Here is a 27806-nt window from a genome sequence, read left to right on the forward strand (position 1 = left end):
ACACAAGCCTTGCAAGCAATGTAACTTAGTGTAAGTTGCGGGATCTTGTATTACGGAACGAGTAAAGAGACTTGCCGGTAAACGAGATTGAAATAGGTATGCGGATACTGACGATCGAATCTCGGGCAAGTAACATACCGAAGGACAAAGGGAATGACATACGGGATTATACGAATCCTTGGCACTGAGGTTCAAACGATAAGATCTTCGTAGAATATGTAGGATCCAATATGGGCATCCAGGTCCCGCTATTGGATATTGACCGAGGAGTCTCTCGGGTCATGTCTACATAGTTCTCGAACCCGCAGGGTCTGCACACTTAAGGTTCGACGTTGTTTTATGCGTATTTGTGTTATATGGTTGGTTACCGAATGTTGTTCGGAGTCCCGGATGAGATCACGGACGTCACGAGGGTTTCCGGAATGGTCCGGAAACGAACATTGGTATATAGGATGCCCTCATTTGATTACCGGAAGGTTTTCGGAGTTACCGGGAATGACGAATGGGTTCCGGGAGTTCACCGTGGGGGGGGGGCAACCCACCCCGGGGAAGCCCATAGGCCTTGGGGGAGACACACCAGCCCTTAGTGGGCTGGTGGGACAGCCCACAAGTGGTCTATGCGCCAAGAGAAGAGAAAAATCAAGAGGAAAAAAAAAAAGGGAGGAGGTGGGAAGGGAGGAGGACTCCCTCCCACCAAACCTAGTCCAACTCGGTTTGGGGGGGGGGGAGAGTCCTCCCCCTTGGCTCGGCCGACCCCCTTGAGGGTCCTTGCACCCCAAGGCAAGGCCCCCTCCCTCCCACCTATATATACGGAGGTTTTAGGGCTGATTTGAGACGACTTTTCCACGGCAGCCCGACCACATACCTCCACGGTTTTTCCTCTAGATCGCGTTTCTGCGGAGCTCGGGCGGAGCCCTGCTGAGACAAGGTCATCACCAACCTCCGGAGTGCCATCACGCTGCCGGAGAACTCTTCTACCTCTCCGTCTCTCTTGCTGGATCAAGAAGGCCGAGATCATCGTCGAGCTGTACGTGTGCTGAACGCGGAGGTGCCGTCCGTTCGGTACTAGATCGTGGGACTGATCGCGGGATTGTTCGCGGGGCGGATCGAGGGACGTGAGGACGTTCCACTACATCAACCGCGTTCTCTAACGCTTCTGCTGTACGATCTACAAGGGTACGTAGATCACTCATCCCCTCTCGTAGATGGACATCACCATGATAGGTCTTCGTGCGCGTAGGAAAATCTTTGTTTCCCATGCGACGTTTCCCAACACTTTTTCGGTGAATTTAATTCAGACATCCGTGTTCATCATATCCTTTTTATCCTTGTAATTCTTTCCTATGTTGGAAATTATTATGAGTCTATCTTGCTATTCACTCCTCTTTTTCCTATCCGGAGTGCGGAAGATATCTCTGAGTTTCGAGTTTTCAATTCTTTTATTTATTTCGAGGTGCTAATCTCATCTAGTTCTTTTCATACCGGTGCAATATCTCTCTTCTAAGCAATCTTTTCTAACGGTGGTTTCTTTGAGTGGGCCCATAACCCACAGGTTTTTCCCAGGATCTGTTATAGCTCTTGTAATCTTCCGGAGATCCTTAATTCTTTTCAACTATGACGTAAGTATGCATTTCATCAGTCATATCCCTTCTTCAAGATCTATTTGAGTTAATTCTCTTATTTGGCTCAACCTTTCATTCTTCATTATTCCGGAGTGTCTCAGCTATTCTTGGTGTTGTTTCTCATCATCATTCTCACCTTGCAAATTCGAAGGAGTGTTCCTCGTAAATCTTGATCTATGCTCTTGTAGATTCATCATTTCGGCTTGGTGCCATCATCTTAATTGTTCCAATCATGAGTGATTAATTTCTTGTTATCTGGTGCGTTTCTGAGTTGTTTTTTATTTCTCGTTCCTCCGAAGGCCATCATTTCAGAAGATTCTTCGTTCTCAGCTTTCAGCTTTCATCCTTAATTCTTCTCCATTGTTGTCTCTTCATTCGTCCCTAGATTATCCGGTGCTTTGTTAAAGTGTTTCTTTCAGGTGGATCATGATCTCTGCGTTCTCATGTTTCTCCATTGATTCTTGGTTTTCCATTCAACTGTGAATTCTTACCGGTGCTTCCTTCAATCAAGCCTCAAGTGATGCTTATCTCTCTCCTCAATCATTTCTAGAAGAATAAGTTGTATGCTAAATCCATTGCTTGTCATCAATTTAATTTGATGAAGGATGAGCATAACATAATTCTTATTATTGTCCTTCCTTCTTCCAAGAGATTTAAATTCTTCTTCCGGAGTGGCTCATGGTTTCAATTCTTTTCTCGTGTGTTTATCTTTCTTTCCCTGAGTTCCAAGTTCTTTTAGTATCTCTTTGTGAGGCTTCATCTAAATCTTGGCAAGGTCATAATCTTATTCTTTCATTCTTGATATCGTTGCATCGTTCATTTGTATACGGAGGTCCTTCATGGTGGTTCATCAAGATATCAATTCATTCTCAAAGTGTTTTTCAAGATTCTATTGGAGAACCTCAAGTTTTCTTATCTTGCATTTCCAAGTGCATTCGTTCTTCCTTTATCCTTTGAGGTGGTGTTATAGCATTCTTGTTAGTGTAGGAGTCTCAAAGAGATTTTATCTCAAGTATGAGATAATTAAACCCACCAAGTCTTTGATCAGGACATATTTCAACCCATGATTTATTCATTGAGCTATCTTGGTTTGGACTTCACTTAAAGCTTTTCCTATGGATTGTTGCTATCATGGTGCTTGTATTTAATCTAAGTTCTCAATGTATCCTCTTGGTGTAAGAAATTGTTCATATTTTGTTTCTCCCAATCAATCCTTGTTTCTTTTAGTGGTTGACCGTCACCTCATATTTGTGGAGATGATTTTCATAAGGCCACTACTATCTTGTTCCTCGATGTTGATTTTTTTCCAACTACTACGTCAATTCTCTGTCCGGAGGCTCTTCAAGTCTATGGTGATGATAATTGTCATTCGTTTCTTCATTCTCTTCTTCCGTATGACTTAGTTCCTATTCTATTGTTCCGGAGGCATTGTGTTGTTGCTCTTTTGGGTCTAGCTTCTTGTTCTGTCAAGATCATGGTGTTCCCTTGTTCTATTTAGTTGTGTGTTATGAATATTGTCTAATTCTACCATCTTTTCGAATTTTTGTCCCATTTTCCTACCGAAGTGCTGCCAAAATTTTCCGTGAATTCTTGCTTCTTTCTCATGTCATTCCTCATCTCTTTGCAACCTTCAAGGATCGTTGGTTTCACTCGTTTGTCAAAGAAGCGACTAAGTTTTACCTCTGGTGCTTTCTCATCCTCTCCCCCTTTCATTCTTGGATCTCGGGGCGAGATCCTCTTGTAGTGTAGGAGAGTTGTGACAGCCCGATGCCGATGTTCCAGAAGATTTCCTATCCTTTCCGTTTTCGTCGTGTGTCTGTTTTATTTTGTCGCATCATCATCGCATCATTCGCATCATCTGCATTGCATCGGCATCTCCGTTGCCGCCAGTTTTCAAACCTTGCATCCGTTGTTAGTTGCCGGTTAACGTCGTTGTTCGTTCCGAGCCTGACCGCACACGCACGCGCCCGCGGCACCGTCGTATCTCTGTTTTTAAAGCGTGTATAAAACTTTCTCCGATTGAGCTGGAATTTGTCGTGTGGTATTATTTATATATAGATAGGCCGCCTATCAAATTTCGTCGCGATCGGAGTCCGTCTGGTACCCGAACGGTCGACCGTAGTGGCACCGTAGTCGGTCTATCGTCGGACGTGTGTTGGTGTTTTAAAATTCGTTGCCGCGCCACCCGTTCTCCCTCTCGTCTCTGGTAAACCACTCTACACAGCCGCGTATCCATTCCCACGTCTGTGAACATCCGTTCACGAACCCGTGGTCGAAATCGGATCCCGATTCGGATAAATCTAGCCCCCTCTTCTCTATATATAGACCCTCCTACTAGTATTTTTGGACAGCAGCCCCCTGCCTCGGGAAGCGCGCCCACCTACCCCTAACCCTAGCCTCTCCCCACAGCAGCACCTCCCCCCTAGCGGTCGGCCCGCACGAGCCCATCCGGGGCCCGCCGGGCCCGAACCGCCGTCGCCGCCTCGCCCGTTCCTCCTGCAACTCCCATGCTCCCGTGCCCCTCATGGAGAGCCGCCTTCGCCGCCTGCCCGGGTCGCCACTGCCTACCCTGCGCCGGCCGCCGAGATCCTCAGCCGGCACCAGCCCCTCGTCGGAGCCCCCGCCGCCGTCAGCTCGCCCAGCCTCTACGCAGCTTCCCCGCGGCCGCCAGATCCAGCCCGCCGTGCCGCCGCCTTGGGGTCCGCCTCGGGCCGCCTCTCCCGGGAACGAGCCCGTCGCGGTCAGATCCGCCGCTGCCAGAGGGCCCTCGTGCAGCGCCGCTCGCCTCCACGTCCCGTCGCGCCGCCAGGGTGGACCTCGACGCCGCCATGGATTCCAGTCGAGCGAGGGGACGAGCTCCCGTCCCGTTGACCGGCTCGGCAGCTCCTGGACCGCTCGCCAGCGCTCGTGGGCTGGCCTCGCCCCGGCCCATCTCCAAACGCCCCCTCGCCGAGCGAGCCGAGCCACCGGCCAGGCCCAGTTGGCCGCCATCGGCCTGCCACCGTCTCCCCTTCATGGGTCGAGCCCGCTAGGTGAGAACTCCCTGCCGCCTCTAATCCTTGCCCAGGTGCGCGTTAGATATGTTGCACCACAGTTCGGCCCAATATGTAATTTAGGATGTTTTAGGAATTAAGTAATTCCAGTAAACAGACGGTTATTAGAAACGCGTGTAGTTTTAAATCCGTGTGTCGGATCGGAGAGTATTATATATGTAAAACGTGTAGTTTCTCGAGTAGAACCCGTTTATAAAACCTGCATAATTATTTGACGAAGTTTAACGTGCCAAACGCCTAGTTTTGCGTGCTGTTTCAATAGGATACACCCCGTATTTAATTTCCGTGCAAGTCCGGATTGCTGGAGTGCCGTATTAGAAATGCCTATGTTTTAGGAACTATTTTTCCGTGTATTTTAGAGCGGTCATTGGTATTTTTGCGTGTAGGGTTTGCCGGTAGTTTATTTTCCCGTATATAGGTTATTTTTCTCGCATTTATGTGTGGCTTTATTTTGTAGCGCAACCCCACTTATTTTATATGTTTTCGGGATAAAAAATCCATTGGATTTTTTTGTGCAATTAGTTTTAGCTTTTGAGGAAGTTAGTTCGTGAAATATTTTGCCATGTTGCCCTCTTGTTTATTTCGTAGGATTTATTCCGTGTCCCGTTTGCTTAAGTTGTCAACTAGGGAATTGTTCTTGGGTGTTTTGTTTAGCCCCTGGTATTTTTGGTTGCAATAGAAATGCATGTTTAGGTGTTGTTTTCTTGCCCTCAAGTTGCTAGAAATGGGCTGTTTTGGACGTGCTGAAATATTTCTATGTCTGGAATCTGTTATATTTTGTTGTTGTCTTGTCTTGCTTGCATCTTGTGATCTGTAGCTCTTTTGGGGTTGGTCCAATGGAGTTAGTTGTACCCCTTATGTTTCTCTAGCTTTCTGTAAATTTTCATGCCATTTGAAGTCCTGTAGATATAGGTTTTGCTGCTGTCAATATTGCTTCAGGCTGAAAACTGCACTTTCATGAGGTGTTATTTTCACTAAGTCTGAAATAGTGTGTGGGATGCCATTTTGTGTCTTCTTTCCCTAGTGATCCATGCTGCCATGCTATTTGTTGTTAGTTGTTTGTAGTAGTGCGTCTTGCCCTCTTTCGTGCCATCCCTTGCTTGAGTTTATCGGAGTTGTGTAGCCGTAGTTGTGGGGCGTAGAAAATGCTATGTGGCTGTTTTTGGCAGATTGTAGTGATTTCTTGTTTTGCCCGTAGTTGTTGGACCGTAGCTCCGTTTTGAACGTGTCCTATATGAAACTTGCTTATAATCTCGTGTAGTTTCATTTTCTCTTGCTGGTTGCATGTGTTGAAGTGCTCATGGCCGCCGTTGCACACATATTGCATTCATGCCATCATATCTTGCGGTGCTTGTATCTTTTGATCCGTAGCTCCGTTGGAGATGATCTTTATGTGTAGGTTGTTTGCCTTGACGCGTAGAATCACGTGAACCTATTTGTTTTGATGTTTAACAACTAATTAAATGTGTTAGTTCAGATCTGGACAGAATTGTAAATTAACATGTGAGGTCGTTTCGGAGATGCTATATGTCATTTCCGACCTCATTTAAAAAATGCCTAGATAGATAGTTTAATTACGCTTCACCTCTTGCCATGTTTAATCACATTTAATATTGCCGTGTACTTAATCGGGATAGAACTAAATAATTAACGTGAAGTTTCGTCAATATGCAATATTGAACTTCACTTAATGTGTAGTGTTTGATTGTGTGATTTGTCATGCCGTGACTTGCATGTTTTCAGCTGCTCATGCATCATTTGTGTTGTGCATCGTGTGGTGAATTCCGTGTGATGATTTGTGCTTCCGGTTTTCCCCGTCTCGATAGAGTTCCGCAAGCGTGTCGGGTGTGAGGACCCGTTCGACTACGTCGGTTCGTCTGCTTCACGGAGGCATTCTTCTTCCAAGCGGGATCTCAGGCAAGATGAACATTTCCCCAGATACCATTACTATCATTGCCATGCTAGTTTTATCGCTTCTACCGTTTATGTCTCGATGCCTACCACATGTTAAATATCAGCCTCTCAACAATGCCATGAAACCTTCAACCTGTTCAACCTAGCAAACCACTGATTGGCTATGTTACTGCTTGCTTAACCCTGTTGATAGCGTTGCGAGTTCCAGGTGCATTGCTTCCATGTGAAAGCATGGGTTCCTTGTTATATCACCATATTTAAATGCTATTTAATTTAATGCACCTATATACTTGGTAAAAGGTGGAAGGCTCGGCCTTTCTAGCCTGGTGTTTTGTTCCACCTTTGCCCCCTTAGTTACCCGCTACCAGTGTTATGTTCCATAAACGAGTGCTCCTAACACGATCGGGGTTGTTATGGGGGCCCCCTTGATAATTCGTTTTAGATTAAAGCTGGTCTGGCAAGGCCCAACATTGATACTACATTTGCCTAATCACCTAATAAAATTGCATAGGGACTTCCCGGGCCCCGAGGATAATTTAATCAACCCCGGGCCAGTGCTCCTCATGAGTGTTGGTCCAAAACAGAGCACTGTGCGGGGCCACCGCGAGGAAACTCGAGGTCTGGCACTTGTACGCGTCGCTTATCCGTCGTGTCGTGAGAACGAGATACGCGGCTCCTATCGGGATCGTCGACACGCCGGACGGCCTTGCTGGATTAGTTTTACCTTTGACGAGATATCTTGTGCATCGGGATTCCGTGATGCTTTGGGTAATCTCGGAGTTGAGGTTTTCCACTAGGGAATCCGACGAGATCGCGAGCTTCGTGATTGAGGATTTCTATGAGGCTTGTGGTAATTTGTGATGGACTAGTTGGAGCACCCCTGCAGGGTTAAATCTTTCGAAAAGCCGTGCCCGCGGTTATGTGGCAACGTGTAAGCTTTGTTTAACACTGGTTATAGATAACTTGAAGTTAACTTAATTAAAACTTACCAACTGTGTGCGTAACCGTGATTGTCTCTTTCGTGAGTTCCTTCTCCGATCGAGGACATGGTGGGGTTATGTCTGACGTAGGTAGGTGTTCAGGATCATTCATTTGCTCATCAGTAGTTCACGTACGTTATGCGTAGATCCTCCCCCTCTTTATTCTTGTACTCGTAAGTTTAGCCACCAAATATATGCTTGGCCGCGGCTGCAACCTCACCACTTAACCATATCTCACCCATTAAGCTTTGCTAGTCTTGATACCTTGGGAAATGAGATTGCTGAGTCCCCTGTGGCTCACAGATTACTACAACACCAGTTGCAGGTATAGGTAAAGGTTACTTGACGCGAGCGCGTTGATTGTTCATTTGGAGTTGCTTCTTCTTCTTCTTCTTCATCGATCTAGGATGGGTTCCAGGCCGGCAGCTTGGGATAGCAAGGATGGACGTCGTTCTTCTTTTGTCATTTGTTTTCGTCCGTAGTCGGACCCTGCTCTTACTCTTGATGATTATGTAATGTACTGTTGTGACTCTGATGTAACTTGTGGCGAGTGTAAGCCAACTCTATATATATATCTCTTCTTTTCAGTACATGTACTTGTAACGATATCCATTCTTGCGACACGACGAGATGCGCTTCTATCCCTGACGAGGCCTTCGTGCCAAATTGAGGATAGTTTCGCATCTTGGGCGTGACAGGGGTCTGGATACCCATGGTGGCTCCCACTTGCTCCACGATGATCTCATCGGATGAACCACGATGTCAAGGATTCAATCAATCCCGTATACAATTCCCTTTGTCTGTCGGTATAGAACTTGCTCGAGATTCGATCGTCGGTATACCAATACCTTGTTCAATCTCGTTACCGGTAAGTCTCTTTACTCGTTCCGTAGCACGTCATCGTGTGACTAACTCCTTAGTCACATTGAGCTCATGATGATGTTCTACTTAGTGGGCCCAGACATACCTCTCCGTCACACGGAGTGACAAATCCCGATCTCGATCCGTACCAACCCAACAGACACTTTCGGAGGTACCCGTAGTGCACCTTTATAGTCACCCAGTTACATTGTGACGTTTGATACACCCAAAGCACTCCTACGGTATCCGGGAGTTGCGCAATCTCACGGTCGAAGGAAAAGATACTTGACATTAGAAAAGCTTAGCATACGAACAATACGATCTAGTGCTATGCTCAGGATTGGGTCTTGTCCATCACATCATTCTCCCAATGATGTGATCCCGTTATCAATGACATCTAATGCCCATGATCAGGAAACATGATCATCTATTGACTAATGAGCTAGCCAACTAGAGGCTTGCTAGGGACACATTGTGATCTATTTATTCACACATGTATTACAGTTTCCTGTTAATACAATTATAGCATGAACAATAGACGATTATCATGAACAAGGAAATATGATAATAACCATTTCATTATTGCCTCTAGGGCATATTTCCAACAATTACTCTCTTTTCCTTTGCCATCCCAATTACTCCGATGTTCGTTTTTTTGGCTATCTTTGCCTTCCAAATGCCTATACTACCTCTAAAAAACTTTATCCACGATCTATCCCATGTGTCCTTCTTGGTTTTTCCGACGAACGCAAACGTTACCGCTGTGTTGACTTACACACTCGACGGGTGCACGTGTCTCGTCATGTTACATTCGTCGAACATATTTTTCCTTTTGCTCAACGCACCGACACACCATCAATCATCCCTTCCTCCACCACCACCTCTTCTCCCCATCCCTTTCAACTCTGCACTCATGTCACGATAGCCCAACCTGCCGCCCCTACTATCACGGCAGCACCACCCAACCCGCCAGCCGCTGCTTCTCCCATCCCACCCAACGACTCCCTGTCGCGGCCTGAACACCACCAACACCATGACGCAACCAAACCTGACCAGAACCCTCCCGCGACCACACCACCATCACCGCAAAATTGTTCCCAACCCACCGTCGACCCCCTTCTTCCCCGTATGCATCTTCTACTTCGCCACACACCCTCGTTTCCATCCTACTAGCTCATGTTGTTCCTACCATCGCGCTTGTCAATGATCATGGCATGTGTACTCGTGCAAAATCAAGTTTTCGTCAACCAAAAGATCGCCTCAACCTGCATGCTACCACAACTCTCTCTTCCATCCCTAGAACTTACAAACTGCTCTTCTTGATCCGAATTGGGTTGCTGCCATGCAAGAAGAATACGATGCTTTAATTGGAAACAATACTTGGCAGTTAGTTCCTCGTCCTTTCAATACAAATACCATTTCTGGCAAATGGGTCTTTCGCCAAAAATTCCACTCTGATGGGAGCCTCCCACGCTATAATGCCCGTTGGGTCTGTCGTGACTACTCTCAACAACATGGCATTGATTACGATGAAACATTCTCCCCTATTGTCAAGCTCACCACCATTCGTACCGTTCTTAGCATCGATGTCTCCTCCGCATGGCCCATCCATCAACTAGATGTAAAAAATGATTTCCTCCATGGTTCTCTTCAAGAGACCATCTATTGTCAACAACCCCTTGACTTTGAAAATCCTTCCTATCCAAATCATGTATGTCTTCTCCAAAAATATCTTTATGGTCTCAAACAAGCTCCATGAGCCTGCTTTCAACGTTTCTCTTCTTTAATACAAACGATAGGTTTCACTTCTTCACTTTCTGACACTTCTCTCTTTGTACCACCACCATTCAGAAACTGCCTACCTCCTTCTCTATGTAGATGATATCATTCTCACAGCATCTTCTCAAACCTTTTTAGATCACATTATTACCCTTCTTCATTCTTAATTCTCTATGACTCATCTTGGTATTCTTCATCACATTTTGTGCATTGTTGTTCTTCGTGATTCTTCTAGCCTTTTTTCTTTCCCAACGCCAGTATACTCTTGATCTTCTTAGTCGTGCTGGTATGCTTGACTGCCAGTCCTCTCGCATTCATGTCGATACCAGTTTCAAACTATCGCCTGACGGTGAATCTTTCCATGATCCTACTCTGTATCGTAGTTTAATCGGGGCTTTCCAATATCTCACTATCACTCGTCGTGAAATTTCCTTTGTTGTTCAACAAGCATGTCTCTATATGCATGATCCACAGCTTCTGCATTATAATCAAGTCAAACATGTTCTTAGGTATTTGAAATGTACTCTTAATCATGGGCTTCACATCAATAAGTCCACTCCCCATTCTCTCACCGCATACTCTGATGCAGACTGGGCTGGTTGTCCAGACACTCGACGATCCACATACGGATTTTGTGTTTTTCTCGGTAACAATTTGATTTCATGGTCCTCGAAAAGACAGGTTACGGTCTCCCACTCGTCCGCTGAAGCTGAGTACCGTGCTATGGCACATGCTATTGTTATACTATTTGGCTACGTCAGTTGCTCTCATAACTTCACCGACCGATTGAGCAGGCTACTATTGTATATTGTGATAATATTTCAGTTGTTTACATGTCTGGGAATCCTGTTCAGCATCAACGGACCAAACACATTGAGATTGATATTCACTTTGTTCGTGAGAAAGGTGGCTCTTGGACAAGTTCGGGTGTTTCATATTCCTACTACGACTCTATTTCTTGACATCTTTACCAAAGTACTTGCTACTATGCCATTTCAAGACATCCTTTTTAGTCTCAATGTCGTCGAGCCTCTCGTTGATATCGCGGGGGGATGTTAGGCTATTCCTTGGATCACAAGTTTCCTAGTCTAAGTCGGTTTGTAATACCTAGTCTAAGTCGGTTTTGTACCATTATATATAGCCATGTACCCTGTACCAAATAATCAATAAGCAATAGTTTTATTCATCTATCAATCTTAACACAATCACCTGTTGGTGGAGCCCATATCTCCTTTGTCAACCTTGCATTAGAAGTTTGAGAAGGCCTGAAATTTGTGGATAACACTTTGATTGCCATCGCACTTCTTTCTGGGGACTGCACCTGAATATCACGACTAATTTCTCCTTTCCCACCATAGATACCAACAGGCAACTGCAACAAGCTCTAGCATTGGGACTTGTCCCAAAATTAGTGAATGATCACGGCTTGAGTACAACAGTTCTTCTAGAACAGACTGTCCTGAATGATGAACAAGACATGATTTCTTAATTAAGTGATGTATGCCCAGTGCTTGCCATACGTGCTTAGCTCACCTACACCTGAAGAGGAGATGCTTAATGTCTTCTGCTCCAATCTCATAGACTGGGGATTGTCTGCTCACTTTGACATAACGGTTCACCACGGCAACCCGACAATGCATATATCTCCAAAGATATATTTTAACCTTCATGGGCACTTTGAGGCCCCAGATTTTATCCCAAATTGGATGTGGTTTGACTCCAAAAACTTGAAGACTAAAGGGAAGGTGTTTGCAGTTACATGATGGATGCCTTCCAGCTTTTTGTGCGGCTTACATGGGTTCGATTGTACCCGTTATCTTGGTTGATGTGTTTCCCTCAAGTTGCAGCGAGCGCGATGTTAAGACCCTTGTATGAAGGGTTTCTAGGAGTAGCGTATTAGGAGCTTTTATCGATCGTCGGTCTGTTTTTGTGGCCATGGGGCTTCTGGGTTGTGAGTAGTCCGCATGCACAGTAGAGATGTTGGTTGTTTTTGTTTCTAAGACAAATTGGTAACGTTTTCATCTCATTTTCTGCTAATAAGTTAGGCAGTTCTGTTGTTACGAATGAGGCAAATCTATTGGCTTCGTTTTTAAATAAATCTTTCCAAGGTCAGATAAGTCTAATCTCCAGATCATAATGTGGATCATTTGAATGTTGATTTCATGGGTAACATGTTGCTTTTCGTTGCTATTGATTCAGTGCATTTTTCAATCTCCGACGGACGGCGTACAATCAGTGAAAGAAAAAGACCAATATACTATTTTAATGTAATTTTATTTTTTACTGGCCGTTCTACGTTCAATTGTCTATCCTTTGTAATGGCCTTTGTTTTCATCGATATTAATTAGATCTAAGATGCCCTTTGGATGTCTTTATTAAAAAAAAAGATGATTTTACTTAAAAAGCTCCCAATGTTTTCCTTAATATCACTACAATGTAAAGCATGTCTTGTTTGGACCCGGGCTATACGTAACTACGTAAGTCGCCTGAATTTTTATTTCGGGTAAGCCGATTTTCTGGGCCGTTAGATTAAGATTCAACGGTTGTCTTTCTTTCTTTTTTCTTCAGCTTTCTTCCTCCTCCAGCCTCTGCTCCTTTCGCAAAATTGATTTATCCAAATTGCAAATTTGGCCAACTTACATATATCAATTGTAGTCTTTGTACGTGGTTATTTGTTTCATTTTCTTTGTAATAAGTAACTTGTATATAGCTATTTTAGCCCAAGTTTTTTTTTCTTCAGTCGAGATTTTTGGAAACCGGTCAAAAAAAGGCCCTTTCGTTACGCAACGAAAAAAAAATCAAATATCGTCCTTTTTTGTATTTATTTGAATTTATGTGCCTAACATATGTCAAATAGCGCTCGTATGCTTCCGTAACAACGGCGGAGCTATGTGCATCATTGGGATGGCCGTGGCCCCAGCCTTGAGATAATCACTGAAGAAAATAATATTTTATCTTTATCTATTAATAAAGCACCTATTGCTTCTGTGGTACGTCATGAAAATTGCCCTTGAAGTTTGCATAAATTACCCACCATGCCACCGGTAAGTAATAGAAAACGTTTCAGAAAGCGAAAAATCTTGGACTGGGCCGGCCCATGTAAAAACTTCCTATATTACGCTCTGCACCCTGGGAAAATATCCAGCACACCGTATGGGCCGGCTCATGCACACACGTCTGTTTTTTTAGTTCCGTTTATTTATTTATCCTCAGTTCCATTATATTTTTCTATTTTAAATAACTTAAAACTTCAAATAACCTTTAAACTTTTAGTAAACTTAAAATTTTAAATCAACATATTTTTAAAAAATAAAATGTTTGTGACTTCAAAAACTGCTCGGAGTTTTTGTAAAAAATGCTCGCATATACAATAAAATGTTTGCAAGTTTGTAAAATAAGAAAAGTACATGATTTCAAATCAAACTCTATGTATTAAAAAATATTAAACGCATTTAACAAAATGCTTTCTAATTCAAAATATGTTAACGCATTTAAAAAATGTCCTAAAATTTTAAAAATAGCTAATGCCTGTTTTGATAGTTTCTTTTTATTTAAATTTTTCCGTTCCATTTTTGTTTACTTCTAATTTAAATAATTTAGAATTACAAAAGCATTTGCATGTTAAAAATAGGAATTTTGAATTAAAATGTTGACGAAAACATAAAATGTTTGTGGATTCAAAAAAGGCGCCGGATTTTTATAATTTTTTTCACAAATTCCAAAACAATGTCCGTGAATTTAATAAATATATTACTGACTTATAAAAATGTTTGTTTATTCATAAAAACTTCATGCGTTTCAAAAATGTTTGTGAATTTAAAGTAAAATCCTCCAACATCAAAAATTATGTTCGTCTTTTCTAGAATTGGTTGCCAATTCAAAAGAAAATATTTAAACCCGTTTGAAATATAAAAAATATTCACGATTTTTAGTAAATGTTTGTAAATTGTAAAAAATGTTCTCGATTTTAAAATTGTTCTCATATTTGTAAAATTGTTCATGAAAGATCTAATGTATGTAGTTAAACATTAATGCTTCTAAGTCTTTGTGAAAATGTACCCGTGTGATTTTTGAAGAATTAACTGTTGGATGGATCGGATTATTATTATATGTTTTCTAAAAAAATCTTGAAATTAAGAATAATATTCTTTAAGTTACCAAGATTTTTGACAACCATGTTTTTTTTTAAATGTAAAGATTGCTTCAACTTGTGAATAAATTTAAAGAAGAAACATTTTCTTGCATTTGTGCACAAAATTTCAAAATCAAGCGATGATGTGTGAACATAATGTGGTCATTATTATTGAAGATTATGTTGTTTTTCTCTCGTTACAATGCACGGACCATTTTGCTAGTGGTCTTAAATACAAGGAAGTGTAGTAATTAGCCCTCCCAAACGTTCATGTTTTCACATTAGCCCCCCTGCCATCTTTGTCTAGCTCCGCCACTGCTCCGTAAACATAATTTTTAAACTTATTTAAGTTTATAGCTAGAAAATAATGTTGCGTCAAGCGGGACATGAGTTTCAAACCCGTCAGCTTTTGAAAATAATGTTGCGTCAAGCGGGACATGAGTTTCAAACCCGTCAGCTTCCGAATGTAGAGAAGGCAGGCTGGCCACGTGAACAGGAACATCGCCATGTCAAAATAAGGCTCAAACATATTATATCGAAACACAAAAAAATTCAAACTCAAAATTCACTTGAAAAATTCAGACGAAATAGTTCCGAAAATCCCAAGATTTTCTGAAAAACCGGCTTTCCCGTTCCCTACAGGGAAAAATTCGGAGTCGGGAAAAAAAATCGGAGTTGAGAAAAAAAAAACTTGTTGTAGCCTCCAGCCAGCTGAGCCTGATCTCCGGCCGACCCTGACACGCGGGTAGGCACGGAGAGGAGCGTTGACAAAGGAACAGAATGGCCATGTGAGCAGAGTCAACGCAGGTGATACGTCCCTAGTCACCATGGTTCCCAGTTGAGACCCTACCCAGACAGAACTGCATCTGTCGCCCCGTTCTACCCGCCGCAGTACCACCGACAGCCTTATCGACCTTGCGCATGCAGATGCAGGCGCGCCTTCCTTCCCCGGTCGCCGCAAGGCGAGCGTGCGTGCGTGCGCGGTGCGCCGACCGACCAAGGGAATAAGCGGAACCTTCCGTTCCGACGCCCATACGCAGCGATTGCGGCAACCCAGCATATCTCAGAAACCGCTACGTCCACGTGGTCGCACGCAGGAGGGAATGCTGTTGCGATCCTGGTTTGCAGCTTTCATATTCAGGGAGGCGCGCGCAGACGATGCCCACCCTGCTCGTGCCCCGGCGCGTTCCGCGGCGCCGAATTGGCCACACGCCTCGACGGTCGGTCGGGCTATAAGTGGAGCCAGACGGCGCCTTCCCGGCTATGCAACCCCGTGGTCGAGTCCATCCAGTCACGAAGAAGAGGAAATGATGCTCAACGGCGCCCTGCTCTTGCTCGTCTGCGCGGCTGCCCGAGCTGCTGCTTCCGGCGGGGACGGTGAGAGCCTCCCAATCCACAAATTGTTGCTCTCCATGCATGACTAATTACTCCCTCCGTTTCTAAATATAAGTCTTTAAAGAGGTTTCATTAATGGACTATGTATGGATGTATATAAATATGCTTTAGAACGTAGATTCACTCATTTTGTTTCGTATGTAGATTTCTAGTCGAATATCTTAAAATACTTATATTTAGGAAACGGAGGGAGTAGTTTCTACGTTGGTCTGTCAGTTGCTGCATCCTTTTGTTACTGACAGTAAATACTGCATCCTTGTTGTTCTTTGATGTTCTTACGGATCTCCCAAGTTGTTGGTACTAGCCACACAGATCATATATACTGCTCTGATTGTCTTGGCACTTTTGAACGACAACAGGATCACCTCGTTTTATCTACTACTTACAACGTTGTTTAATTGGGCGCATCACTGTCAGATGGAGTGTAACATTTCCATTTGCCAGAGACGCTAGCGTTGACTTGCTAGCTAGCTTTGTAGTTCAAACCAGGGCCTCCTGCACTGTTACGCATGTTGGTCTAGTTTACTGCTGAAGAATCATACTCCATGTGAGGTCTAGACGCTCCAGTTAATTAGTTCTACTTGGTACAGTAACATCGTTGCTTTACCGTGTCGCCTGTACAAATCCGTCACCTGAATGCTCCTACAAACCTGAGACGAGATGATCTGACAGCGACAGTAACGCGAACCTGCAGGCCCGCTGCTGAACGGCAACTTCGAGCACGCGCCCAACAGGTCCCAGATGAACGGCACGAGGGTGAAGGGGAAGCACGCGATCCCGTACTGGAAGGCGACGGGGTTCGTGGAGTACATCGAGTCCGGGACGAAGCAGGACGACATGGTGCTGACGGTGCCGGAGGGCAGGCACGCGGTGCGGCTGGGCACCGAGTCCTCCGTCGAGCAGCAGCTCAGCGTGACGCGGGGCAGGTACTACTCCATCACCTTCAGCGCGGCGCGCACCTGCGCCCAGTCCGAGAAGCTGCGCGTGTCCATCGTCCCCGGCGACGCCTCCGCCGGCGAGCTCCCCGTCCAGACGGTGTACACCAGCAGCGGCTGGGACTCGTACGCCTGGGCCTTCAGGGCCAAGCAGGGCGTGGTGTCGCTCATCATCCACCACGGGGACGACCAGGTGGACGACCCCGCCTGCGGCCCCATCGTCGACGCCGTCGCCATCAGGACGCTCAACCCTCCTCACCCCACCCACCGTAAGATTCGAATTCACATACACCATCTCGTCAACCGTGCTACGGAATTCTTACTTACTCTACTCTACGCCTCCATGGCCATGGGCAGAGAACATGCTGATCAACGGGGACTTCGAGGAGGGGCCGTACGTGACCCCGGGGTCGCGGTGGGGGGTGCTGGTGCCGCCCATGGACGAGGACGCGACGTCGCCGCTGCCGGGGTGGGCGGTCATGTCCTACTCCAAGGTGGTCAAGTACATCGACGCGGCGCACTTCCGGGTGCCGCACGGCTCCCGCGCCGTGGAGCTGGTGGCCGGCGTGGAGGTGGCGCTGGTGCAGGAGGTGGCCGTCGTGCCCGGCAGGTCCTACAGGCTGCGGTTCTCGGTGGGCGACGCCGGCAACGGGTGCGCGGCGTCGCCCATGAGCGTGCAGGTGGCCACGTCGTACGGGGGCAAGCGCGTGTCCTACGACTCCCGCGGCACCGGCGGCCACGTGCGCGACGCGCTCGAATTCAAGGCCGAGGGGAACAGCACCCGGGTCGTGTTCTACAGCACGGGCTACCACACCACGTCCGACAGCAGCGGCACGCTCTGCGGCCCCGTCGTCGACGACGTCTCGCTCGTCGGCGTTCCGCACCCGCACGCTCGCCGCCGGTTGCTCCGCTAGGAAAATTGTGGATTCTCCGGGAGAGAGCGGCTGGGAAGTGGAAAATGACCGCGGAGAATGATAGTAGTTGCGTGACAGCAGACTTAATTAGCATTGTGCTTTGCTGATGCTTCCTTCCAACAGATTGGTCATAATTCACCGCAGCAGTATCACTGTAATCAGCTGGAACATCAGCATCAGGTGCAATGTTACGTTTTTTCTGTCTTCATTTTTTCTTCTTTTCAAATCACTTCTCTGCGTATGAAATGCTGAGTATGTGCCCCTGTTCAGTACACGTCCCCATTCACTGCATACTCTGTAGGAGAGCTGGCCACATCGCCAGGAGCTGCCCTCGCCGCCGTCTCCCTCCGGGGGCGCCGGTCTCGGCTCACAGCCGGCTAGGCCCGCCTGCTCCTGGGCAGCCGCTACAAGCGCGCGTCTGCTTTCCTCCGCCCCCGGTCGCTCCTCTCATGTCGCCGCCGAAGCCTACAATGCTACACCACATCGACCCCGCGAGGCGGCCCAGGGACAGCCGCTCGGTGGCCGTTCCCTCGCCGGCAGTAGACCAGGCCATCTTCTTCCTCAGAAGCCACGCCGTCACCCTGTCTGCCGCCGACGGCGTCAACGCTTCGTCCCCCATGGCGGTGGGAAGGGCCCTGGAGGCGCAGCTCGCAATACCCGAGCACTCGCTGCGCGTCACGGCGCATCACCGGGAGCACTACCTGGTGATCTTCTCCCAGCCGACACAGCAGGTCAATGCGCTGCGCCGGGCATCCATCCGGGTCGACGGAGCCGTCTTCAACGTCGCCTCCTGGCACGAGCACGACCACGCCTCGTTCGGCTCACTGCTGCTCCATGTCCGAGTCGTCATCGAGGGCGTCCTCATGCACCTCTGGTCTGTAGAGGGGGCGGAGGAGATCCTCGGGAGGAGGGTCAGAGTGGATCGCCTCGACAGCAGGACGCTCGAGCGAGGCCACACGAAGACGTTTGCGTGCTGGGTTTGGACCGACGACGTCGGAAGCATCCCCACCAAACACTGCCTCGGGATCCTTCCGAGGGGAGCTGGCCGCGTCGAGGAGATGGTCGGATTCTCCCCACCAGACAGAAGAGTAGCTCCTCCTCCGGCGACGGCCGAGTACTCCATGCTCATCCACGTCGACCGCGTTGAAGATTGGACCCCTCCGTCCCCCCGTTCCTCCCACTCCGAGCGGAGCGGACTCCCATCCTCCGATTCGGACGGCGACGACGCCCCCTTCCCGGCGGTCGCGCCCGCGTCCTGGACAATGGGGACCGATGACGACCAAGATGGGGGAAGAAAGAAGCGTCTGGCACGCGCGCCGGTGGCCAGCGTCGGCTGCCGGGGAATGGCTCGTAGCGGCCGAGAGCAAGACGGCGACGAGGATGGTGACCCGAGGGGGGGAGAACACCGCTTCTGGAAGGACGTTCTTCTCCGCCGTAGCCGCGCTCCGGCAGTCCACGCACAACCACCGGCTCCTCGACAGCGCAACCGCTCTCCAGCGCCGAGACGCCAGTCATGGGACTCCTCCGGCCGCCGCCGCGGTGAGAGGAGGGTCTCGGTCGGGAGGCAGCGCCACGCACCGCGGGGCAGGTCCAGGCCTCCGCCACCCCACTCTGTCAGACCATCTCAGCCGCGTGAGGCTCACGCCGTGACCACGGGAAAAGACCCGATGGACGAGTTCTTCAAGTCAGCGAGCAAGCAGCCGATCCCCCCCCCCCGTAGTCGACGGCACGGCGGCGGACGTTCAGGCGGCAGCGGACGCCGTCCTGGCCGAGCCGCTGCTCTTCGACGAAGGGTCCCTGCTCGAGGCAGCAGGGGAGGCGCTGCAGCTAGACACCTTCAGTCCCACGCTGTCCGACTACGGCCACTTCAACAGGGCGACCCCCTCCTCCGCGCGCACGATGGAGGTCCAGCTGGGAGCTGTGACCAGCCGTGTGAGCCAACTTGAGCTCGTCGAAGCTAGCGGCAGCAGGGCACCTGGCCTCTTCCGTGAGTGCAGGCCTCCTCTGCTGGCCGCGCCACCCACCAGAAGATCTGTGCCGCCGCCGAGGAGTAGAGTGCAGGCTGCTCCTACCAGGCACATCACGCGCCAGGCAGCAAACACGTCCACCGTCCCGGTAGCGCAGCGTGCCTCCCTCCGTCTCGTCAAGGAGCTAGGGCTGCTAGGACCGAAGGAGAAGATGACTGAGGATGTAGCAAAGGCACTAATCCGACGATTCGATGAGCCTCTCTCGGACAGCGACATCGCCGTCATCGCCAAGCTCACCCGCCTCGACGGGGAGGCCCTTTCAGCCATGGCTCGCATGGCCGGCCCTGACGTAGTGGTCGAGAAGGCCGTAGTCTAGTTATGTTAAGAGTAAATTTCGTTTTTATCCGGTGGCGACCGGCGGGCAGCCGGTTAGAGCTAGGTTTCTTTCCATTGTGTAAGGTTAGCGAGGCCGTATCCTATCGCCGTCGTAGCTTGGGGCCTATTGGTGGGCGACGGCGATCCCCGGTTATGTTGGAGGTGTTTGTTATGGGCCAAAGGCCAACGAAATATAGTCACCGGAGTCTTTTTAGTTCCCCCCATGAGTGAAAAGCTACCCCCGGTCATGTGTTGGAATGTTAGAGGGCTAAACCATCCAGCAAAGAGGGAATCAGTGTGCGCGATGGCAAAATCATTGCGAGCAGCAATTTTGTGCCTACAAGAGACAAAGATAGACGCATGGACACCACAACTAGTGCAGGAGATAGGAGGAACACAACTCACAGAATGCATCGCTCTTCCGGCGATCGGCACGAGTGGGGGGGGGGGGCGGCAATCCTATGGAATAAAGAGCTCGCCACAATAGTTTCGCATGCGGTAGGAATTTTTGCGATCACTGCAAAGGTCACCCTGCTAGGACAGACCCAGCCTTTCTGGCTATCCTCGGTCTATGGACCAGCGGACGATGCCAGGAAGGAGGCGTTCCTCCGCGAGCTATCCTTCTCTACGCCACCGCCTGCGGAGCCGTGGTTGATAAACGACGACTTCAACCTTTTTTACGAGGCTAGGGACAAAAATAACCTTAACCTCAAGAGGAGGCTCATGGGCAGGTTCAGGCAGGCCATCGACACTGCCGGGTTGAAGGAAATTAGATGTAAAAACCGCCGCTACACGTGGAGCAACGAGCGACAAAACCCGACGCTAGTTAGCATCGACAAGTTCTTCTGCAACCTTCATTGGGAATGCCAATTCCCCTCTGCGTCTCTGCACGCGGCATCCACGGCCACCTCCGACCACTGCCCGTTAGTACTCACCGATACATCAGCAACCGCACGCCCTGCCGTGTTCAAATTTGAAAACTTCTGGCCAGGGTTCCCGCGGTTCCACGACACGGTTGAACGGGCCTGGAATAGACCAGTGCAGTCTACCTGTGCTTTCCATCGTCTCCTCACCAAAATGACGCGAACGGCACGGGACCTAAAGATATGGAGCAAATCCTTCTTCAGCGATACAAAATTGCAATTCCACCTGGCGGCGAAATTAGTGCTTAGGTTCGATGTAGCGCAAGAAAGTAGACGTCTCTCAGATGTAGAGTTTGAGCTTCGAAAACTCCTCAAGCTGCGTATGCTCGGACTCACTGCGGTCGAGCGTGCACGACGGCGACAGGCATCTAGACTTACATGGCTTAGGATGGGCGACGCGGGAACAAAATTCTTCCACATCAAGATGAGAGCAAGGCGGCGAAAAAACTTCATCCACACTTTAAAGGATGGAGACGACATAGCCACGACACACCAACACAAAGAGGAAGTCATCTATAGGCATTTTAACGAAGGGTTAGGGAAAACAGCTACACGCACCGTCACAATAGACTGGGCTTCCTTACAACTACCATCAGTTCATGGGAGAGGCTTGGACAACCCTTTCACAGAACGGGAAGTATGGGATGCAGTCAAGGCATCACCTTCGGAGAAGGCACCGGGACCGGATGGTTTCACGGGGACCTTCTTCAAAACGAGCTGGGCTCTAATTAAGGAAGACGTGATGGAGGCTTTTCACAGCTTCTATCACCTCACTAGAGGAGACTTCTTCAAACTTAACTCTGCCACGATAGTACTAGTGCCAAAGAAGGAAGGAGCCTCCGAGGTACAGGACTACAGACGGATAAGTCTAATCCATTCGATCTCCAAGCTTATAGCTAAGGTTCTTTCAAGAAGACTAGCTAAGGTCATCGACAGCTTAATCTCGCCAGCACAATCAGCTTTCTTATGTGCCAAGTCAACACAAGACAGCTTCCTCTACGTACAAAATGCCGTTAGAACCCTACACCGAAAGAAGACCCCTGCGCTGCTGCTGAAGCTAGACATTGCAAGAGCCTTCGACAACGTCTCCTGGGAATACCTATTAGAACTTCTGCAGCATCTAGGGTTCCCAGCAAGATGGCGAGATTGGATAGCACTACTCCTTAGCTCTGCATCGTCTATGGTAACACTAAATGGCGCCGCGGGCAGACCCATCTGGCACAAAAGGGGTCTGCGACAGGGAGACCCGCTGTCCCCACTCCTTTTCATCCTAGCCATCGACACCATGCACAGGCTCCTGTGTAGGGCCTCTGAGATGAACAAGTTACAGCCACTGCCAAATAGAGACATCTCGCTATGGCTCAGTCTTTATGCGGATGATGCCGTCATCTTCGCAAATCCCATACAGGAAGAAATTGAAGAGATTATGGGCATCCTGGTAGACTTCGGAAGTGCCACGGGTCTGCACATCAACCCTGCCAAGTCCACTGTCTCGGCAATACGCTGCGAAGGTATAAATCTCGACGTTGTGCTCGCAGCCTTCGGAGGGGAGAGGGTAGGTTTCCCAATAAAATACCTGGGACTACCTCTCACCCTTAGCAGGATTCGCTTGGTACACATTCAATTCATCCTAGATAGGATTAGAGCTAAGCTAGCCGGATGGAAAGGGAAGCTAATGAACATCGCAGGAAGGCGGGTCCTGGTTCATAGCGTACTCACCGCGCTGCCAACTTTCGCCCTAGCCGTCCTGAGAACGCCCAAAAAATTCCTAGACGAGATAGACAAGGTTAGGCGCCGCTTCCTATGGGCACATGAAGAAGATTTAAGTGGAGGAAAATGCAAGGTTAGTTGGCCAATAGTTTGCTCCCCCGTGGAGAGCGGTGGCCTAGGGGTATTGGATCTGCATCGCTTCTCGAGAGCGCTCCGGCTGCGATGGCTATGGCTGTCATGGACAAGTCCGCAAAGGCCATGGAACGACATGCAGCTGTCATGCAATGCCGACGATCGAGCCCTTTTTACCGCCTCCACGTCAGTCACCCTGGGGGATGGAAAAACGGCCTCCTTCTGGAACTGCCACTGGACGGGTGAGGGGGCGATAAAGACGATATACCCATCGCTCTTCAGGCACTCACGGAGAAAAAATAGGAATGTGAAAGAGGCGCTACAAGGCAACACATGGATAGCCGACCTTGCGCACGGAGACACGACGCACCTTTGGGTTGACGTTCTCCGTCTGCATAGATGGATCCAGGAAGCGGACATCCAGCTGATAGAGCAAGCAAGAGACCAAATCAAATGGAGACATGAGGCCTCGGGGACTTACACTGCCAACTCAGCATACAAAGCCCAATTCCTAGGAAGAACAACGTCGGAAATCAGCAACTTTACATGGAAGACTTGGGCACCGCAAAGGGTCAAGATATTCATATGGCTGCTGACAAAAAATAGGCTCTGGTGCAACGACAGATTGCAAAGAAGGGGCTGGCAAAACAACTACTTCTGTCAGCTATGCCTCAAAAATTTAGAATCAGCAGATCATCTTTTCTGGAGATGCAACGTCGCAACATCAGTATGGGGGGAGACGGCATCTCGCACCGGATGCGCCTCACTAAGCCCAATAATTTGGGCCCACAACAAAACAGCCAGAGAGATCATCACCACAATGATAAGCAAGGCAAGACCAGAGTACAAAAAAGGAACCAGGACAATGATCGTGCTCGTTCTGTCAGAAATCTGGAAAGAAAGGAATGAGTGCACTTTCAGAAACAAAACAGCAAGAGCAGCAAGCATATCCACCTCCATCTCTACAACTCTCCAGTCTTGGAGGCAAGCAGGAGCAGTTTTCCTAGAGCACCCGTTTGGGAAAATTACGTGAGGAGTACGGCGTCTGTGCCAGGCTATCTTGGCTTTCACAATTTTTTCCGCGGTTTTCTTCCTGTTATGTCCTTTTGATCTTTTGATCAACCCCACCCTCTTGTATTCCCGTCATGCTTCCTGCTATCTAAATATATGCCAGCCAGCAGCTGGATCTTTCAAAAAAAAAAACTGTAAATTCAGTTTGGCATGTCGTTGTTGTAACTCCAAATGTTTCACTGTTGCCACCACACTGTAACAGCAATGCACAATTCAAATTTCGACAAGAGGTTTAACCGAGCAGTGATTTAGTTTAGGGATTCTGGTGGTGAAGGAATTAGTGGGGATCGGGTGAGAGGTGGGGATCATCCAACCCCTGGGTGGATTGAACCCCCTAGGGCTAGGGGGTAGGATCGCCAGCAACCGAAAAAGGCTGAATTCCACTATCCAGTGACGAGGGATTCTTGGAGCAGTAGCTTCAGGTCCTCAAGCCTGTAAAGAATTAACAGGTATGGTTTACCAGATGAAACAAACTGAAATGGACAAGTCATTACATACCTCACGTTACTGAGATCAGGGTAGGTTGCAATTGCATCCTTGAAATCCTACAGACAAGTTAGGAGATCAGCATGTGTACTGTTACACTGAACAATAATTTGTAGCTAGGCTCGATCTTACTTGGTTCGAAGTTGAAGGTGTGTATGTTATTATACATGACATCCCTGCTCCTTTTGCTGCCTGTCAAAAGAAAGGCATCTCTTGTGTTAAAAAGTACGTATAAGTTTATTTAATTAAATAAAAACTTAGAAGACCTACTTGTAGTCCAATGACACTGTCTTCTACCACAAGGCAGTTCTTGCTTTCTATTCCTAGTTTCTGCATCGAACAATTAAGTCTTTAACACGACCAATTTCGAAAAGGATAATCTCAAGTGAAGTTCGACATGATCTGCTCAAATTGTGATCACTACCTTTGCTGCTGTAATATATATCGATGGATCGGGTTTTTTCAGTTTAACATCATCGCCTGCAACATGAAACGATCAAGAATTTGAATGCTGTGGAATGTCTTATTACAGCTTTCAGAATATAACCACCTACCAAACAACGAATAATTGCAAGTGCATTTAAATAGGTTCTGGCCTTAGCCCAGTGAAAAATATAAGCTAAAACACATCTCGACCTGTTACCTGACTTTATATTATTCATTTCACTGATTTCTTCTTTTTCTTGACCTTCTCACTAGCCATTGTAATATTTTCTTTGAACTAATGCAAAATTATAAAACTAGAAAACACCTAAGATGACTGGTACGGAAAGACATTCCTGCACACGGATTCACATTTTGGTGATCGTTGCCAATTAACATCAAAACAACCATCGTAAACATGTTCAGAAAGAAGCAAAAACAACCAGAACTATACCGGCGAGGAAGCAGTCCAGACCATTGAATCTTTCCTATAAAACCATACAATTGCAAAGAAATGGAATCTCAACCGAGAAATAAAATTCATGTCAGAAATATAAGAAACACAACATAAGTCAAATGCAACTTACAAGTCCAAGAAGATTTTCAAGGCACAACACCACTGAACTTTTAGTTGCTGCAGAGCAAACAGCAAGCTTGATGCCCTAAACCATTTACCAAAGTCATCTCATATTTTAAAATACGCCCCATAATATTGTAATTTAATGGGAACATTAAGTAAGAGTTCACTAAGTGTACACTACAAAAAGGAATAAATGCAATATATTATGTTGCAAAGCAGTTTACTGCATGAGGAAAACACTAGCACAAAGCAGAATAGATCTTGCAATAAGTATTACCGCACCCTTAACTTCATCCATCAGCCGCAAAACACCAGGTCTAGGCTCCACCTAGCATACAAAGCTGAACATCAGTATGAGATGATGAGTAAGAATCTCTCAACGTATACACTTCACTTACAGTTCCAGATTTGATTATTGCCTTATACCTCTCTGTTTTCCAGTCCTGCAAAAAAGTACTTGTGTAAAATTCATGGATTCTTAAACATGGTTCGAAGCATTTGTACTTCTTGAAAAAGGATTAAAAAAATGCTGAAGGACATAAAAAATAATACGGGATTGCTAAATCTCAGTCAACTAAGAGTTAACGAAGTCTCAGTCGATGCTATATTTTTTAAATTCTACATGGAGATCCGCTAAATAATAGGAAGCTAATGCACTTGATTTACAACCAAGGATCTGACCTGAATAACGTCAATTAACTTCTCCCTGTCTGCGTCGCTTGAAGGTGCTGTCTCCAATATCTTTGAAGAAGGCCACCCATTTTCTCCAAAGTACCTGTAGCAGGTTCAAACCAATTCAGAACCAACATCCACACGCAAATCAAGAACTTAAACACTAGACAGCATGTGGACCCTAGAATGCCCTGCCCTGCAACATCAGTTATTCCAGTTCGAAGTACTTGCCACATTTTCTTTTGAATGGTAACTACTCTACTTATCAGTTGCCACATTAAACTTTGCACACTAATCTAATGACTGCATCATCCTACCCCTGCAGAAGCCGGAGGTATCCCTCCTTGTCTAAAACAATAATAATAATAAAAAATCCTACCCCTGCATACAAAGTTGCGTGCCCTGCATTGCAGGAACATCCTAGCACGCCCATGCATATTTACAATGCAGGTAAGCAAGAATCAAGATTCTGAAAGCGGCATACGTGCATCGAAATGCCAGTAACAAATGGCGGGAGTCTGATCGCAAACCCAATCCCGGCGCAGTTACTCAAAACATCAAGCAATCAAGCACAGAGAAGTTGTTGACTGTGCTTTACAGCCGCGCAATTGAGCAAAGGCACAAAGGAAAGAAGCCTCAAGCTCGCTAGCGGGCGTCACGTACCATCGCATCTTGGGCTTCCCGCCGCCGATGCGGTTCTGGAGGTCGTCGTAGAATGCCTCGTCCCAGTACAGCGGCGCGTCGGCCGCCGGCGGGCAGCGTACCCCGAAGTGCGCGAAGGCGTCGTTGTAGGCCTGCCGGTGGAGGTGCTCCGACTCCAGTATGACGCCGTCGCAGTCGAAGATGAGGGCGTCGAGCGACCGCGGCGGGGAAGCCGAGGCGGAGGCGACGAGCGAGGACGTACGCGGGAGGGGGAGGCGGAGGCGGAGGCGGGCCGCGGGGAGGCTGGAAGGGGGGCGGTGGCCGAAGAAGCTGCGGCGAGCTGTTGCGGCCGGGGCGAAGGAGGTGGGGACGAGAAGGGAGGTGGAAGCCATGCCCATGGGAGGCATCGGAGATGCGAACGGAGATCAGGAGATGGAACGGAATAGGCGCGAATGGTTCGAGAATGGCTGCTTATCTACCTACCAATTTTTCGACGTGGTATCTTTCTTATCGCGTATGAGAGGAGGGAAACAATGCCCCCTGACTAACTTGGACGAGCCATGCTATACGTACATGAGTTTTATACGAGTTTTACGCCTGAGCTGAGGTGGAATGTATTGATTGATGTTTAAGATAAAGCGGGCCTCGTTCCGAAAATCAAGGGGAGAGATTAGTGAAAAAAAGACGAGTAATGCTAGACATACGGGCGTTTTACGGATGATTTACGGGCTCATTGGTTGGGATGAGCACGGTCTCACCAATGAAATTCAGGAGGCCAAATTAGATGATGCCACGTTTGTCATTGCGTAAAAGTCCGTTGAAGCTGTCCATATATTTAGCATTATTGAAAAAAAACCAGTATGTAAAACTCCTGTAAAAAGGTACCGTACGTGTAATATTTTTGAACTTGGACAGTTGCCGACCTCGCGGACCAATCAGTGATTGGATGATTAGAAGAACAATGATATCTTCAGCTCATGAGAATTCAAGTTCTGGTGTTTACATTATATCTGGATTTATTTTAAAATTTCAGACGATGCGTATTTAATGGAAGGAGACGTTTCATCGATCAACTTGTAAGCCACGACAACGCTTTTATAAATATAATTGTGGCCCGAGCAAAGGGTTTAACGCTTCCCACATATTTCACATGGTAATCAGAGCATCTTCTTCCTAGATCAAAAGAATATCGCATCTACCCTAGGCTCATCGTTAGCCGCCGCCATGACTTCCCCTTCCA

The 27806-nt window shown here is 47.5% G+C and overlaps 2 protein-coding genes across 2 annotated transcripts; one reads left to right on the top strand and one right to left on the bottom strand.

The window, feature by feature from the left end:
- The first annotated feature begins 15324 nt into the window (after window positions 1-15324).
- On the top strand, window positions 15325-17793 carry LOC123427110. Its single transcript, XM_045111067.1, has 3 exons — window positions 15325-15718; window positions 16431-16940; window positions 17029-17793. The coding sequence occupies exons 1-3, from the start codon at window positions 15445-15447 to the stop codon at window positions 17583-17585; spliced, it is 1341 nt and encodes a 446-aa protein (XP_044967002.1). The 5' UTR covers window positions 15325-15444; the 3' UTR covers window positions 17586-17793.
- A 6101-nt stretch (window positions 17794-23894) lies between these two features.
- On the bottom strand, window positions 23895-27111 carry LOC123427111 (haloacid dehalogenase-like hydrolase domain-containing protein At4g39970). Its single transcript, XM_045111068.1, has 11 exons — window positions 26588-27111; window positions 25934-26027; window positions 25651-25695; window positions 25530-25580; window positions 25260-25334; window positions 25127-25160; window positions 24674-24729; window positions 24520-24579; window positions 24382-24441; window positions 24262-24308; window positions 23895-24195 (listed from the first exon to the last, which is right to left on the bottom strand). Exons 1-11 carry the CDS (start codon window positions 26971-26973, stop codon window positions 24147-24149), a joined length of 957 nt encoding a protein of 318 aa, XP_044967003.1. The 5' UTR covers window positions 26974-27111; the 3' UTR covers window positions 23895-24146.
- Between the last annotated feature and the right edge of the window lie 695 nt (window positions 27112-27806).

Source organism: Hordeum vulgare, chromosome 2H (assembly GCF_904849725.1).
Source record: "Hordeum vulgare subsp. vulgare chromosome 2H, MorexV3_pseudomolecules_assembly, whole genome shotgun sequence".
NCBI classification, from domain to species: Eukaryota; Viridiplantae; Streptophyta; class Magnoliopsida; order Poales; family Poaceae; genus Hordeum; species Hordeum vulgare.

Bases quoted from the DNA above. Each gene is read 5' to 3' on its own strand.
- LOC123427110 (XM_045111067.1), top strand. From the start codon at position 15,445: ATGCTGTTGCGATCCTGGTTTGCAGCTTTCATATTCAGGGAGGCGCGC. The intron at 15,719-16,430 runs GTGAGAGCCTCC...GCGAACCTGCAG, and splicing joins TGCTGCTTCCGGCGGGGACG to GCCCGCTGCTGAACGGCAAC. The intron at 16,941-17,028 runs GTAAGATTCGAA...GGCCATGGGCAG, and splicing joins CCCTCCTCACCCCACCCACC to AGAACATGCTGATCAACGGG.
- LOC123427111 (XM_045111068.1), bottom strand. From the start codon at position 26,973: ATGCCTCCCATGGGCATGGCTTCCACCTCCCTTCTCGTCCCCACCTCC. The intron at 24,309-24,381 runs GTAAGATCGAGC...ACTTGTCTGTAG, and splicing joins CACCTTCAACTTCGAACCAA to GATTTCAAGGATGCAATTGC. The intron at 24,196-24,261 runs GTATGTAATGAC...AATTCTTTACAG, and splicing joins CCTGATCTCAGTAACGTGAG to GCTTGAGGACCTGAAGCTAC.